General features: G+C 40.0%; 1 protein-coding gene across 4 annotated transcripts in view; it reads right to left on the bottom strand.

The window, feature by feature from the left end:
• The window catches only part of ppp2r3c (protein phosphatase 2, regulatory subunit B'', gamma), a 32748-nt gene that overhangs the window by 14714 nt on the left and 320 nt on the right, over positions 1 to 17714 (bottom strand). For all 4 annotated transcript variants that reach the window (XM_078406577.1, XM_078406578.1, XM_078406575.1 and 1 more), the window contains exons 2-11: positions 12481 to 12608; positions 12080 to 12184; positions 8377 to 8489; positions 7818 to 7915; positions 7653 to 7723; positions 7408 to 7540; positions 2239 to 2294; positions 2057 to 2132; positions 1828 to 1964; positions 438 to 575 (exon numbers count right to left, since the gene is read on the bottom strand). In XM_078406577.1, the coding sequence (XP_078262703.1) occupies positions 438 to 575; positions 1828 to 1964; positions 2057 to 2132; positions 2239 to 2294; positions 7408 to 7540; positions 7653 to 7723; positions 7818 to 7915; positions 8377 to 8489; positions 12080 to 12184; positions 12481 to 12608 (1055 nt within the window). The remainder of the gene's footprint in view (positions 1 to 437; positions 576 to 1827; positions 1965 to 2056; positions 2133 to 2238; positions 2295 to 7407; positions 7541 to 7652; positions 7724 to 7817; positions 7916 to 8376; positions 8490 to 12079; positions 12185 to 12480; positions 12609 to 17714) is intronic.

Genomic DNA, 17714 nt, shown 5'->3' with positions numbered 1-17714 from the left:
GATAACCTGGCATGCTCAGGACATTGGCAGTGCCAGACACATAATCTCTGGACAATTGGATGTAATTCTTATTAATATCGCACATTTAATTTACTTTCTTTGATATAAAGGTCATGTAGTAGTTTCATAATTTTTCCAGTAAACCTAGTAAATTTAAAGGGAGCACAGGTCATCAGCCAATGAGCCACATAACAAACCTGCAGGGATTTCAAATAGTCACAGAGTGGATTATTGGAGTTTTACTGCAAGTTAATTATTAAAAAAATGAGGGAGCCGACTGTTCTATTTAGATTCAACACCAAATAGTATGACCAAGCAGCTGGAATGAAAGCCTCATATGGTTAGAGACCTTGAAGTAATGGCAAATGCATTACAATGTTACATAGTATTATCTAGATCATTTGTTAAAGGTACATCAATACACTAATAAGACTTACCCTGAAAAAGAAATTGAGGGAAAAGACATTAAGATATCCTTTATTTTCCATATCCAATAATTTAAAGATATACTGAAGAGCAGCAGGTTCCTTTCGATTCTCCAATGCAAGAACAAAGTCCAGATAAGTCTTGTAATCCTAGAGAAAAGATGCAAAAAGTTGTCACCTTTGACATCCAAGATACAATTTTACTTGCAGAGATATTAAATATGGCAATGACATGATGGACAAAAATCAGCCAATTTCGTAAAAAAACTTTTATATCCCCACCCTCAATTATTGAGCTGATATATTTCCCTTATTTTCAGCAAGAAAACCTAATGGTTTAGAATTATCTTTTTTTTTAACAATTGTAAATAAATATATACCAAAAGCATAAAAAAAGGAACACACTTATTGGAGATCTGAAATGAATACTAACACACTGGAAATGCTCAGGGAGTCAGGCATTTCAGTTTTAGAAAAAGCTAATTGTCTATTTTTTTAAATTAAGATACAAATGTGGGAATGCAGGATGAGAAGGGAAGAATAAAAAGATGATATAAATGATAGTGGTAGATAAAAGGGGTGTTAGTGAAACAAGAAAAAAAAAAATGGGTCTAGAGGAAATGTAAATGGGAATATCAGAATCATTACCAAACACTGCCATCCAGAATGACAAGGAAAACACATGATTATGAAATCTTATGATTTCAGGTTGTAAACTTAACTTCTTAATCAAATGATGAAATATTGTTCCTGAAAGGTACTTAGAGCTTTCAAAAAATAATACGGTCCCTAGAATAGAAATGTCAGTGGGAAAGAACATTTAAAGTGATAGGCAACTGGAAATTCAAGTTTGCAGACAGAATAAAGCTCTGCAAAATAAATGTCCAATTTCCATTTGTGTGTGCAGAAGACTTTAGACACTGTAATCCATGCAATGGAAATTATAACAAACCACTCCTTCACCTGGAAAGTGTTTGGAGTCATACATACTGGGAAGAAAGGAAGTTAAAGGACAAGTGTGGCTCTGCTACTTTTGTGTAGGAAGTTGCAGTGGAAAGGACACAATGGAAGTGACTGAGAAGTGAACCACTTTGTTACAGTGGGAACAACTGCTTCTGAATGCTGAAATGAGTGGGAAAAGGAAAGTATGGTTGATGGTGACATCAAGTGAAGGTGGTAAATACAATAGATTATCCATTCATTGAGAGGCTGGTGTAGCAGGTGAGCTTTTTAAAAAAAAAATGAATCTTTCAGAATCTGGTGTCGCTGGCAAGGGCACCATATCGAGTGTGATGAATCATGTACCCTATTCACTACAATAAAAGAATATTCCATTTCAACGGGAAAGGGAAAATTAACCATTTATAAGAAATTGTAGCAGGTTGAATTTGTCGGCTCTTACCATTTCTCCATCATATGTTAAACATTCCTGAAAGACCCGGTCCAAAAACACGCCTGTAAGAGTTCCAGTACCATAACGTGAAAGTTCTTCTTTACTCAGCATTCCATTGTGATCTTTATCCAAATTTAAGTATTGTCCTAGAGAATAAACAAAATTATCACATTAGAAAACCACACGTAACAAAAATACACTACCAACTATCAAGTTTCCATCTACATCTGACACCTACCATATACTCTCAGTGCAGAAGGAGCTGAAAACCAGTTTGATTCTTGGCTTTCTTTGGACAATTCCTCATCTCTGAGCTACAAATAAAATGTCACAGGCAAAAGCAGTTACATACATCTTTAAGTGATATTAATGCATAAGATTTCAGTATTTTTTTGTTTAGATGCTCAATTCCTCAATTACCTCTAGCAAGTCATCCAAAAAGCTGCAGGCCAATATATCTTGAATCTTTATTTTGCCTGGAAGGATATTAAAATGAGAAAATAATGCATAGAGCAATTTTATCAGTGCATATATAAAAAGATAACATAAATGTAAAAATTTTGAATCAACATGCACCTAACCTCTGCAATTTAAATTCAGATCAGTTCTATTAAGATGAATGAATCATATTTCCAACACATCTGGGTAATCTAAACCTAGTTTATAATGGCTGTAAAACCATTTCTCATGATTCAACAGAAATTGGCAATCTTAAACAACCACGATTAATCCAATTTTATCACAGTACCATGATTGAATGAAAGTGGAATTTGACTCTTGAATGGATCCAATTTCCTTGCGGGGAGATTAGTTTGTGCTACCAGGAAAAGTTTAAATTATTTTTTGCAGAAGGGCATGCAACGCAGACGTACAGTTGGGAGGGGGGTGAAAACAGGCGAACCTGACATGGGCGAGATAAGGCTCATTGGAGAAATAATGCAAAGAGCAATTTCAATACAATGGGTCTGACTCAGAGTGCATTGATCAGCATTTGGAAATACGATTTTGTTGCTGTCGCATAAGACGGTTGAAGGAAGGGCAATTCAACATTTCAGGGTGTAGAATCTGCAAGTGTGACAAGAGGCAAGTAAAAGAGAAGGTGGCATTGTAGTATTGGTTAAGATGTTCATTATTGCAGTAATAAAGGAGAATATCTAAGAAGGTTCTTCAAATGATGTTATAATGGTGGAGGATCAAAAAATGAGCGCATCGCATTTTTGGGGCATACTGCAGGTCTCCTAAGAGTCACCAGAAGATAAAGGAACAGGTACATACACAAACTACAAATTAGTGTCATAACGGTCAGCAATTTAACCTTCAGTATTAACTGGGATAGCCTGAGTGTGAAAGGCTAAGATGGGATGGGATTTTTAAAGTGCGCACATGAGAGCTATTTGAGCCAATGCTTGGGTAATCTGCACGAGAAGAGGCAGTGCTGGAACTAATTTGAAGGAATGTAGAGGTTACAATGTCAGTGGTAATGCAATTTAGAAGTACAGCCCGACGGTTTTAAGGTAGTTATGAAAAGGATAAGGATAGTTTGGAAATTAAGATCCCAAATTGGGTGGAGGGGTGAAGGCATATTTCAATGTTAAACAGGACTGACAAAAGTAGACACAAGGAGCAGGTACAGTACTTAGTTGTGCTTATTTTTTAAAGTAAAGCAATGAGAGTTCATGTTCCTGTATGGTGAAAACCAAAGGAAGCAGGTCTGAGGAAATATGGACGTTAAGGTTGTTGAAGGTTAAATAAAGGAAGTATATGGTAGACATGGAGAACAAGAGCGGCCATGGTGGCGCGACGGTACAGTTGCTGCCTTACAGCGCTTGCAGCGCCAGAGTCCTGGGTTTGATCCCGATTACAGATGCTGTCTGTGCGGAGCTTGTACATTCTCCCCGTGACTGCTTGGGTTTTCTCCGAGATCTTTGGTTTTCTCCCACACTCCAAAGACGTACAGGTATGTAGGTTAATTAGCTTGATGCATGTGTAAATTGTCCCTAGTGTGCATAGGATAGTATTAATGTGTGGGGATCGCTGGTCGGTGAGGACTCGGTGGGCTGAAGCCTCTTTCCACACTGTATCTCCAAACTAAACTAAAAAAGGCAGGATAATGGGGTTAGGAGAGAGAGATAAATCAACCATGATTGAATGGCAGAGTAGACTTGATGGGCCAAATAGGCTATTTCTGTTCGTATCACTTATGACCTTACACGTTAATTCACACCAATTCCCTTATCAACCACCTACATTACAAGCAACTTACTGTTGGCATTTAACCCAGACCTCCCAACATTTCATTATACAAATTCATAATTTTGATGCCCAAAATTCAGAATTTTACATCAAAAGTCATAATATGGCGTGTAATGCAACTTTTCAGCAAAAAAGAAGTATGCACACCAAATGCGCATACGTGTTGCGCTACATTCATGTGTGAAAAACGACTATTATTTCCAACAGTCTGTAGTTCTTGGACTACATGTACAATGTCAGGCCTATCATGAGTATATTCTGCTATTTATAGAAAGGTTATTGAACTTTTTGCAACACAAAGAAAAAATGGTTTTGTATTGATTTTTCTATTTTGCTTTTTCCTTACACATCCCAATTTTCTTGGTATTGAATAAAAGAACAATGGTCATAAAATGTATGCCTAAGTTATGAAGAAAGAGTTGATATATGCGACTCGATTAAGCATACGGAAGTACTTGTTGAAGTAAATTCGCACAATCAGCCCAAAAAGGTGGTAATTGGCTTTTCTGCTGTGCTTTATATTTTAACCCCATCTTAATTAATTAATATAATTATATAATCTTGCACTTAAATTTAATATTGACTCATTACAGTTCCACCACTGATTTTCTGGCATTCTTGGTTCCAGAGCTTTGGTGGTTTATCCAGCTGGCCAAGGAAGTTGGCTATGGGACAGATGTGCTGGCTCCAGCTGGGCTGGAGTTCCAGACCCCCAGCTGCAGGTTGCAAATTCAACCCACTGATCGGCCATGGAAGTCCCAATGAGGTGGAGATTGGCTGCCTTGCCCAGCCTAGGTGCCACATTTTCGGGGAGACTTCCAGGGCGCGGGGGATTTCTCGCGGAACCCCTAGCGACCGAATTGACAAATTGTAATTACCGACTGTTTTGCGAAAAAATGTGAGGTGCAATCGGAATGGCGGAAATGAAATAAGGAAGCGGAAACATTCCGCCAAATTCGGAAGGGTTGGGAGGTCTGTTTAACCTATCATGTATCTCTAAAACTAAACTAACTGAAAAATCGGAGAGGTCCTTCATCGAGTGTTGGGGAGAGAGATTAAGATAGAGCAAAGTAGGGGCTTGTTGAGATGTATGCCAGGCAGTTATAGGAGACAAGGGAAAAGATCGTTAGAGATCTGACAGAGGTTTCAAACCTTCACTGATTACAGGTGAAGTGCCAGATGGTTGGAGAAGTGTAAAGGTGGTCTTTATTCAAGAAAGACAGCAGCGGTAAACCAAATAATGACAGGAGAGTGAATCAAATGTTTGACTTTGAGCGTTACCAGCAATTTCTGTTTTTGTTACTTTTTAAAATGACGAGATTGAGAAATATTGATATTCAAAGGTATCATTGTATGCAAGTACTGAAAGTGAACATGTAGGTGCAACAAGTAATTAAGGTAGTATTTGATTTGTTGGCCTTCAATATGAATAGATTTGGTTGCAGGAGTAATGCTGTTATACTGTAATAATATAGGGCATTGAAACTATACAAGGAGTACAATGTACAGTTTTGGTTTCCTTCACCAAAGGGTAGACTTGTCATGAAGGGAGTGCCACAAAGGAATTGACAGAGATGGGAAATGATGGGTTTGCAGTATAAAGATTAAATAGACTAGGCTAGTATTCTCCTAAATCTGGAAGAATGAAGGGTATACACATTAGAAACTTATAAAATGTTTACAGGGCTTGGAGTGAATGCATGAAGAATGTTTTACTATTGGGAATCTACATAAGGCCAGTATTAATTGCCTATTTCAACGCCCAATTAGCCAGAAGTATTATTTGTGGTAAAAGTCCTCCCACAGTGCTTTGGGGTATTGATATCTGGGGTTTGAGCTCAGTGATGATGAAGGAATGGTGATACACTTGCAAATTAGAATGGTGTGGCACTTGGGGAGGATTGTGCCAGTCAGACACTGCAACCTGCAGAGCATCTCCATACAGACGCAAGATGGCAAACGATGGAATTTTGAGCAAAACACAAACTGCTGAGTTCCTCCAGCAGGTCAGGCAGCATCCGTGGAGAGAATGGATAGGCAACATTATAGGTCAGGGCCCTTCTTCAGACTGAAGTCGTCTGTGCATTCCCTTCAGCGATGCTGCCTGACACACTAAGTTCCTCCAGCACTTTGTGTTTTGCTCTAGTGTTACCATGCAGCTGTTGCCCTTGACCTGACAAAAAAACTCAAGAAGCAGCATTCACTACCTGTGGTGAAACAAAGAAATACAGGTGGGAGCAAATTGAAAATATGACACACAGCATCACAAAGATCGGTGACAGGGCATAGGTTAAAAAAAAAATTTCAGAGGCCAACCAAGGATGAATAAAAAATAAAAACAGAGGGAGAAGGTAGAGTGTGAGAGTAAACTAGCAAATAACATAAATATAGGAGCTTACCCAGCTACGTAAGGAAAAGCACAGGTAATTGTTGGTCCTTTGGCAAAAGTGAGTGGGGAATTAATGATTAATAGAGAAAAGGAAGAAATTCTGAATTGGACACTTTATGAACAGAAGAAAAACAGTTCCCAGCAAAGCAACTCCACACATTTCCCTCTACCCCAATCTCTCATACAAATGGCCATCAAATCCTCTTTCATTTATTTTTATGATTAACCAGAGTTAAAGGATAATTTACAGAAACCATTTAATCTGCAGTGACCAATTAACTGATTGGCTTGACTGTGAAATCAGTAACCAGTGGAGTGTCACAGGATCAGGGAGGTTCAACTATTTATAATCTATGTGAAGAACTTGGGTAAATGAACATATTGTATTGTAGACACATTTTCTAACAATATAACAGCGAGTGGGTTAGCAGGAGAGTATCGAGCCGGTATCGAGTGCAGTCAGTGATTTATTGATGGGATTTGAAGTGAATTAATTGGCTGCAGACAGGCTTTTGTAATATTTTTCCTGTATTTGTACAATACAAAAAAAAATCATGTTTTGTTTTCAAAATAGATGTACAGATTTCTGGATATTAAAGGGTCTCAAAGGATCTTTCAACAATGCAGTTAAATGGAGCCAGGGTTGAAGATCAGGCTCGATCTTGATAAATGGTGAAGCAGACTTGAAGGGTCAGATAGCCTACCTCTGCTCCTAGTTTTTATGTTATAGCTTATATACATGAATCCCTGTCTGAGAATGTTGTGAATCCATTTGCTCTTAAGTCGGCTTTTCGTTTCACTAGCTTGTCTACTGGTTTAACACGCATCTCCACAATGAGCAAACGTGCTAACAACTGTGAATGGGTGTGTCTGCTGGCGTAATCTATAATGGATACTTTAAAGTCACAGAATATTTCAATGCAATGGTGGTGTAAATATTAACTTGCCTGTTCTGAGCGGGTCAAGGAAGAAGAAAAATTTTCTGACAGCCGTGCAGACATAAAACGAATAGAAGGACTTCTCTAAACCATCAAGCTGCGGTAAAGTGGGAATCAGCTCCAAAATATAATTCTCCAGATCCTGTTGGCATAGTGTAGAATGGTGTCAATATTTCATAGAATCCAAAACATCATATTATTTGAGAATCATGTTAAATTAACGGCCAAATCTGGACACAGGGTAGGATACTTACAGATTCACGGAGATATCCTTGACCTGCCACATCATACAAACTGAGACCTATTCTTGTCTGATGTAGCCAAACTAAAATGCAAAGATTTAGTATGTTATAAATAAATGAATATTCAGTTAAAAAATTATGATTGTAATCTAACAGTTAGCAAAACAATACCACTACCTTTTCGCATGACATAGTTGAAGAACTGCATTATGGAAATCCTTCCATATGGGTCATTGTGCAGGAGTTTTGCAAATATCTTAGCTGCAAAGAACTGTCTGTGGAACATCATTAAAATGCAATATGAAAATGATAATTATAAACACTAATAAATTAAAACGTGCCATTGGATCAACATTTGAAGTAACTGCTTTGATGAAGTACACATTACAGAAATGTGTGACTTCTGTTCCTAATATGTACTGCAGATTGTTAATTTTATTTTATACTATATTTGAGATATACATGAGGAATTGCATTCAGCATGTGCATGTTACTATGGTAAATGGTCTTGCTATATTCAAGTTTTGGGGGGGTGTTCTGTTGTGTGGATTTAGCAAATTATCTTAATTTAATCCATGTCAAGACTGAAACAGTTATATATTGCTAAAAAAGTCATTTTAATCGTAACAATTTATCACTAACACTGGACAGTCTGCATGTAGGAAAATGGTACTATTAAAATAGCTGGGGCTTCTTGTTTGTTTTATCTCTAAGGATATGTACAAGAAGCACTTACTTGCATTTCTGCCCTGCTTTTTCTTTGACTTCCAGAAAATTTTCATAATTAATCATTGCTTCCTCTCCTATCAAAGGAGGGGTTTGATGTTTGTCTAGGAGGAACCATAAATTCTACAAAACAAAATTAAATTAAACAAAATTATACTTGATTATTTGAGACCCAAAGTAAGGAACCTGGAATACAGGTTTGGTATTGGCGAGTTGAGATCATGTTGTCAAAGAGGAGATGCTGGTGGTTTTAAAGCACATAAAGGTGGATAAATTCCAAGGGCCTGAACAAGTGTATCCTTGGGCATTGTGGGAAACCTAGGACAAACGTGCTGGGTCCCTAGCAGACATATAGATGCAACATCGTTAGCCACGGGCCGGGTACTGGAAGACTGAGGGATGGCAAGTTGTGTCCTCATTTAAGAAGAGATGCAAGGAGAAACCAAGGAACTATAGAGCGGTGAGTCTAACATCAGTGATAGGAAAGGGGATTCTGAGAAACAGGATCTATCTGCATTTGGATAAGGCCTGATTAGAAACAGTGCATGGCTTTGTACATCAGAAATCATGTCTCACAAATTTGACTGAATTTTTTGAAGAGATGACTAAGCGGATTGACGAAGGCAGGATAGTAGACTTTGTCAACATGGACTTCATGGACTTTAGAAAATCTTTTGACAAGGTCCCATATGATAGGCTGCTACAATTATCTCAGACATACAGACATAAAATGCATATACTATTTAGTGTCTATGAGTCTAGTATGACTGTGAGTCAAGTTTGAGTCCAGTACCACTGTACTCGTGATGACATCCATGACTATTCCAAAACTTGTAATCTGGCCTGCTGCAATTAGATTAACTTCATTTTCATTTTGAACATATCAGTCTGCAATTCTACATTCTCCTGTAAGCAATGTGTAAACAAAATGTTATTTTACATAGATCTTTGCAATATCTAAGTTGTATTTTATCTGGTGTCAAAAAAAGGAGTTCCTCAGAGCAATATCCTAGGTCCAATCATTTTTAGATGCTCAATCAAAAAGCCAGGGGATTTTTGCTGAGCATTAATTATATTCAATTCCATTCATTGACACTTGAGAAAATGAAGTAGTCCATACCTGTACACAAGGCTCAGACAACATTTAGGCACGGGATAATAAGTAGCAATGTTTGCATCACAACCTAGCAGACGTCTGTCAAGAAAGGGTGTAATGCATCCACATTGTGTGTCATTGGGACTTGGCAATGGTAATGCCAATTAAATATTTTTGACCAGAACCAGCCACTAAATTTCATGTTTAAAAAGGTTACGGACTGAGTATCCAGTGGACAGCTGGTCACTTCCTGCTGCTCCACAGCCTTTCCATCACCCACACAACACAAATCAGGAATATGATTTGCCTGGATGTGTGCAACTCCAACAATCAAGCAACTCAACATTATCCAAGACAAAAATAGACACAAAGTTCAGGAGTAAATCAGTTGGTTCATCACTGGATGACATGGGTAGGTGATGTTTTAGATTAGGATCCTTTTTCAGACTGATTATAGTAGGGAGGGAGAAAACTGGAAGAAAGAAAGGGCAGGTCAAAACCTGGCGAGTGGTGGGTGGATAAAGATGACAGGGAGAGTTGATGGGCAGATTGTTGGACAAAAGCCTGAGATGAAAAGACAAAAGATACGAGATAGAGGTGCAAGAAGAGGTGTGAATTGTGAAAGAAATGTAGGTGGAAGAGGAAAAATGGATGGCAAATTTAGGGGGGCCACAAAGATGAGAGTGGGGGAGGGTTTGTTTGTAGGCTAGTTACCTAGAATTGGTTATTAATAACCACTAATCGAGGATAGAGCAACACGGTGGTGCAGCAGTGCAGAGATACAGCGAATGCAGCGCTGGAGACCTGGGTTTGATCCCGACTACAGGTGCCGTCTGTACGGAGTTTGTACGTTCTCCCCGTGACCTGCGTGGGTTTTCTCCGAGATCTTCGGTTTCCTCCCACACTCCAAAGACCAGATATGTAGGTTAATTGGCTTGGCAAATGTAAAAAATGTCCCTAGACGGTATTGGATAGTGTTAATGTGTGGGGATCGCTGGTAGGCGCGGACCCAGTGGGCCGCAAGGGCCTGTTTCCACACTGTATCTCTAAACTAAACGAATTGGAGAATTCTATGTTCACACCATTAGATTGTACAAGACAAAGCAGCCCATTTGATTGATACCCCAAATCACCACGTTAAATTTAATTTTTCTTTGGCATCGACAAAATGCATCTTAGTCATATGCCTAGTCTATGATAGAGTCATACAAACCCATGACCTAAACCACTAATCAAGGACAAGGGCAGCAAATGCAAGCAAACACACTACCTGCGTGACCATGACCAATTCACATACCGTCCCGAGTTGCAAATACACTGCTATCCTTTTAATGGCATGAGATAAATCCAGGAATACTGTCCCCATCAACATTGCTGTTCACCAGAAGGGCAGCTCGAGCTCAAGACAGCACCCCACAAAATCTTCTCAGGGGGTTTACAGTTGGGCAATAAATATAGGTCTTGCAGTTGACGCCCATGTTTAACAACATTAATCTATTAAAACTCTCGGTTTGTTTATGTGTATGTGTGTACCATGCCCTTGCCCTCTACATAGCCAAAATGGTACACAATAGCGCCACCATTTTTGGCCCACCCTACTCACCATTCCCCTATGCTGTGAATAAATCTACTATTGTTACTTTTTAAAAACAATTTACCTTATAAACTTTAATAAATCCGCCCCCCCACCCCCTGGAGGACCAGCGGGAGGACCGGCGCCCGACCCGGTCTGCCCCTTGCGCCTGACCTTCCTCCCATACTGCAGCGCGCCGCAGAGGCTCTGGCAGAGGGTCCAACAAGATGGCTGTCGCCCGCCGCTCGCAGCAGGGGAAATGCCGCCGTTAGTGCCTTTTCCCTGTCCACTCACGCCCACCCACGGCCGCGGGAGACATTCCCCGCTTGGCAACGGATCCATGCCGCCCCCCCATTCCCCGCCAGATTGCAGCCGAGCTGTAGGAGACACTTTGGCTCCGCAGGAGAAACGGGGCCGACGTCACTGCTTTTCCCCTCTCCCCCCTTGACCTAAGCTGGCACACGGCCATGGGGGCACTCCCCGCCTAGCAACGGCTCCACGGTTGGGCCAAGGGGGGCGGAGCGGGAGGAGGGGGCTGAGGGAGGGGGGGGAGGGAGGGAAGGGGTGAAGGGAATGGGGGTGAGGGGTAGGGAGGGGGAGGGGTGAAAGGGATGGGGAGGGGTGAAGGGGAGGGGTGAAGGGGAGGGGTGAGGGGGAGGGGTGAAGGGGATGCTGCATCAATGCAGGGGAGGTTTGGAGTTGGTCTAGTTAATAATAAAAATAAACCCATACTGAAGACAAGTTGAATCTGGTTATGGCAACTGTCATAACATTAAAATGCAGTTAGTTAAGATTCATTAGCCATTCTTGTTTTGCTGGGAAGGTACACTATCAGTTAACATTATTTGACCAATTTATAACAAAGCTACTATACTCTCAAAGGTTCTTCCTTCCCTGTTTCTGAAATATTTAATAACTACATATGCCAATGAAGCAAATGTCAAATATTAATCATGTATTATTGTTCTTTCTCCAATAATATTATAATGCAACTCTAAAATACAATCGTATTTTAATCATTTTAAAAATAAAAGGTTTTCATACCTGCAGCTCTTCATTATCTAACAGTTCTCTGCTTTTTCTTTGAAGAAATACTGCTCTAGATTCTTCTCTTAATTTCTGCAACAAGACTTCATCTTCAGCTGGAAGCTTATGTGGCATTGGAAGAAAGTTTGGAAATGTTAGTTTGCCCTCAGCAAAAAAGTCACCATTAGGAAATGAAGAAAATAAACTAAGTTTTGAAGCAAAAGGAAGTATTCAAAGCATATAAAATAGAAGTTATTCTAAAAACAGTAAAAAATTCAAACTTAAATTTAAGTGAAAGAAAATAAATGTTACTTTTCTTCAAGACAGATCAGATACTTAAAATATTTATTGAAATTCTACAACTTTTACAAAATGAAAACAGTGTGATTATTTCCAAATTGCAAACAGAAAGTACATACCCTATAATAAAATCTTGGGATGCTTCTGTAAGATAAATTGGTGTTTTTCTTGTCCCCTCTCCATTCAACATAAAATTTAGTAAATAGATCCATCTCATTATCCTTTAGTTCTTGGTCTGTCTTTTTAGCTATTTTATTGAAACAAATAAAACCATTAAAACTTCTTTAGCACGGATGTTGTGATCATTAGCAACAGATTTTGCTTTTAATTTATTAATAATGCACAAGAAGCATCCAACAGTTAGACATAGAATATCGGGAAAGAAACATTAATTATCTCTTCAACATACAAACGTTTTTCAAAATTCTAGTCTTATTACCTAATGTGTGCCTCGAGGAATGAAGATAGATTACTTGTTTTGCCAAATAACCATGATGCAAGTATTAAAATGTGATTAACAAATCAAACAATACATGCAATTTTATGGAGACACAAGAAATTGCAGATGATGGAATCTTGAGCAAAATCAGTAAAACCAATGAACTGATTGTGGACTTTGGAAGAGAAAGAATGAGGACCCACAATCCTGTTTATATGAACGGGACGATGGTGGAGAGAGTCAAAAACTTCAAATTCCTGGGTGTGCATATTTCCCAAGATCTTTCCTGGACCCGGCACACTGATGCAATTATAAATAAAGCACATGAAACGCCTCTACTTCCTGAGACGATTCCGGAGATTCGGTATGTCAGAGAGGATTCTCTTGAACTTCTACAGGTGTACAGTAGAGATCATATTGACTGGTTGCATCATGGCCTGGTTTGGCAACTTGAACGCCCAGGAGCGGAACGACTGCAAAATGTTGTGAACACTGCCCAGTCCATCACCGGCTCTGACCTATCCACCATCGAAAGGATTTATCAGAGTCGCTGCCTCAAAAAGGCAGCCAGCATCATCAGAGACCCATTCCATCCTGGCCACACACTCAAGTCAAGTTTATTTGTCAACTGCTGGTTGGATGACACTGATCAACAACCGGATTGGTTAAAGATGGAGAAAGAGGATTGTTTACCATTTGATATTGGTGCGATCCTCTTAGCTCCAATAAATTTAAATAAAAAAACATATGGAGGTAATCCCATTATACACAGTGTTATCCGTACCTGGAAACAATTAAATCTTACTTTAAAACTGAGTAAATTATCTGCATTCCTCCCTATTGCGAATAACCCTTCTTTTAAACCGTCTGTCTTAGATAGAGGATTTGCTCAATGGAAAAGTTATGGAATTAAAAGTATAACAGAGCTTTATTTGTCATTCGGTACCAAGGTACCGAACGAAACTACATAGCAGTCATACAAAAAAGAACACAAGACACATAACCCCAACACAAACGTCCATCACAGTGACTCCAAACACCACTGTGATGGAGGCAACAAAACTTCCACTCTCTTCCCCACGCCCACGGACAGACAGCTCGTCCCCGACCGACCCGCACAGTCCCCGCAAGGGGATGGAAGTCCCTGCGGCCGAGTCGCACCGGGCGCTGAAACGTCTCGCGGCCGAGCCGGACGATGGAAGGCCCCGCGACCGAGCCTTGCGCAGCTAAGTCCCGTGGCCGAGCCGCACGATGTTAAGTCCCGCGGCCAAGCCGCACCAGCGATGAAAAGTCCCACGGCCGAGCCACACCAGCGATGTAAAGCCCCGCGGCCGAGCCGCACCGGGCGATGTTAAGTCCTGCGGCCGAGCCGCACCAGCGATGAAAAGTCCCGCGGCCGAGCCGCACCAGCGATGAAAAGTCCCACGGCCGAGCTGCACCGGGCGATGTAAAGTCCCGCGGCCGAGCCGCACCGGGCTATGTTAGGCCCCGCGGCCGAGCCGCACCCCGCGCCGTGAGGAAGAAAAAAGTTTCCCCCACCCCCACACCACCACCCCCCCCCCCACATACACAACCAAAAAAATACAAAAACCATCCCAACACCGACACTCAACAACAAAAAAAGGAAAAAAGACGAACAGACTGCTAGCGAGCCGCAGCCGTTAGGCGCCGCCACTTCCGCTTATGGGTGGGAGATCTTTATCATAAGGGAACTTTTCTTTCTTTTCAGGATTTACAGCAGAAGTACGGTTTACATGTTAATAATTATTTTAGATATTTACAACTTAGAGATTATGTAAAATTACACATGCAAGAATATAAATTTAGAGGTCCAGAAACTCTTGATGTATGCCTGAATCGACATTATAATTCAAATAAATTAATATCCTTTATTTATAATACTCTCCTAGATACTGACATTCCGTTATCAGAATCATATAGACGAGCATGGGAGGACGAATTGAACCAACTCATAATGCGAGATATATGGGATGAAAGTTTACAACATATACACAAATGTTCATTAAATACTAGACATTCCTTAATACAATTTAAAATAATACATAGATTACATTATTCGAAGGCGAAATTAAATAGGATTTTTCCTAGTATCTCTCCTATTTGTGATAAATGTCAATTTCAAGAAGCTAATTTAACTCATATTTTCGTAACTTGCATAAAAATGCAAAATTTCTGGTTGGATATTTTTTAAATAGTTTCTAAAGTTATCAACAAGCAATTGGATATGGATCCAAAATTAATTATATTAGGATTATCAGAACATACTATAAACTTTACAACAAGTCAGGTACATTTTCTTGATTACAGTTTAATAACTGCGAAAAAATTAATACTTAAATTTTGGAAAAAACCAATAACCCCCACAATGAAAATGTGGACTACGGAAATGACAGAGACCCTGCATTTGGAAAAAATAAGATTTGCCTTAATTGACAAACCTGATTTATTTTTAAAAATATGGTCTCCATTTATTGAATTTTTAGAAAAGTAAATGGGTTTGACACAGGACTAAAATAAAAATTTAAAATTAAAAGTTGAAACTTGAGTTTAGGGTTGGATGTACAACTGTGGTTATTGTCTCCCGGATCTACCCCCTTTAATTTTTAGTTATACCTTTTTTTAAAAAAAATTATTCTCTCTTCCCAATAGTTTATAGTTTTTTTTTTTCTTCTTTATTTTTTATTTTCTCTCTTTAAAAATTTAAAAATTGAAGCTATGTAAGAACTTTGTAACAAATTTGTCTTTTATATCTGTACATATGCTTTTCAAAAATAAAAATATAAATTTTTTTTAAAAAAGTTTATTTGTCAGACACATACACGATGTACAGTGAAATGAAAGTGGCAATGCCTGCGGATTGTGCACAAAAAAGAATTACAGTTACATGTTAATAAAGTTAATAAAGTTACTATAGTGTAGACAAAATTTAGTCTATGGAGTTATAAAATTTGACAGTCCTGATGGCCTGTGGGAAGAAACTCCGTCTCATCCTCTCCGTTTTCACAGCGTGACAGCGGAGGCGTTTGCCTGACCGTAGCATCTGGAGCAGTCCATTGCTGGGGTGGCAGGGGTCCCTCATAATCTTACTTGCTCTGGATCTGCACCTCCTGATGTATAGGTCCTACGGGGGAACGAGTGTAGTTCCCATGGTGCGTTCTGCCGAACGCACTACTCTCTGCTGGGCCATCCTGTCCTGGGCAGAGCTGTTCCCAAACCAGACTGTAATGTTGCCGGACAGGATGCTCTCTACAGCCCCAGAGTAGAAGAAATGAAGGATCCTCAGAGACACTCTGAATTTCCTCAATGTGCGTTGCCCATGTCAGATCCTCTGTGATGCGGACTCCCAAGTATTTAAAACTGCTCACCCTATCCACAGTAGACCCATTTATCTCCAGTGGCGTGTACGTCCTTGGATGTTTAGCCCTTCTAAAGTCCACAATCAGCTCCTTAGTTTTAGTGACATTCAAGAGGAGGCTATTGTCCTGACGCCAAATCAGCCACCTCCTCCCGGTAGGCCTTCTCATCGTTGTCGGAGATCCGGCCCACCACCACAGTGTCATCAGCAAACTTGATGATGGAGTTTGAGCTAAACCTGGCCCCATAGTCATGTGTGTACAGGGAGTACAGTAGGGGGCTAAGGACGCAACCCTGGGGGGATCCTATGTTCAGGGTGAGGGAGCTAGATGTGTGTTCCCCCATCCTGACCACTTGGGGCCTGGCGGTGAGAAAGTCCAGGACCCAGGCACACAGAGGGGTGCTAAGCCCCAGTTCCAGCAGCTTCTCAACCAGTCTGCTGGGGACTATTGTGTTGAATGCTGAACTAAAGTCAATGAACAGCATCCTCACATAGCCCCCCTGGCTGTCCAGATGAGAGAGAGCGGTGTGCAGAACCTGGGAGACCGCATCATCCGTGGACCTGCTCGGACGGTATGCGAACTGCAGTGGGTCCATGTTGCGAGGAAGGAGGGCACAGATGTGCTTCTTGATTAGCCTCTCGAAGCATTTCATGACAACCGTGGTGAGGGCCACCGGTCGGTAGTCATTTAAACATGCTGGAGAGGCATTCTTTGGCACCGGAACAATGATGGACAATCATTTCACCCCTGCCATCGGGAAGGTACAGGTTCCTGAAAACTGTAACGTCCAGGTTCAGGAACAGCTTCTTCCCGACAGCCATCATCAGGCTATGAAACACCACAACCTCAAATAAGCTCTTCTTATTATTATTATTGCACTACAATCATTTGTTTTTTTGAGTATATGTGTATGTATATGTATGTATGTGTATATATATATATATATATATATCTTGTGTGTGTGTGTACTTGTGAGTACGTGTATATATACACACTGAACATTTTTTTCCCTCTCGTCTATATTGTTTACAGTGTACTATGTTTACATATTCTGTTGTGCTGCAGCAAGTAACAAATTTAATTGTTCTATCTGGGACATATGACAATAAAACACTCTTGACATCCCTGGCCACACTTTCATCTTATTCCTACCATTGGGAAGAAGGTGCAGGAGCAGAAAACTGTGACTATCAGTTTCAAGAACAGTTTCTTCCCAACAACCATCAGGCTGTTGAATACTACACACTATGAACTTCTGTTGACTGTCTTTGGTTATATTATGGACCGTCTTTTTTTCTTACATTGTGCATTGTACAATGATGTATATTCTGCATTTTACATTATCTTACATTCTACATTTTCTCACATTATTGTTTTTTTTAAATTATGTATTATCTGTGCGTACTATGTTTACGGGCCTTGTTATGTTGCTGCAAGTAAGAATTTCATTGTAACACTGTCCTATGTAATATGACAACAGAAGTAAGAATTTCTTTGTTGCATTGCGTTTTAATACATGACAATGCTACATACGACA

Source organism: Rhinoraja longicauda, chromosome 10, assembly GCF_053455715.1.
Source record: "Rhinoraja longicauda isolate Sanriku21f chromosome 10, sRhiLon1.1, whole genome shotgun sequence".
NCBI classification, from domain to species: domain Eukaryota; kingdom Metazoa; phylum Chordata; class Chondrichthyes; order Rajiformes; family Arhynchobatidae; genus Rhinoraja; species Rhinoraja longicauda.
The sequence above is the reverse complement of the archived record's forward strand: the minus strand, read 5'-3'. Positions and strand labels throughout refer to the sequence as shown.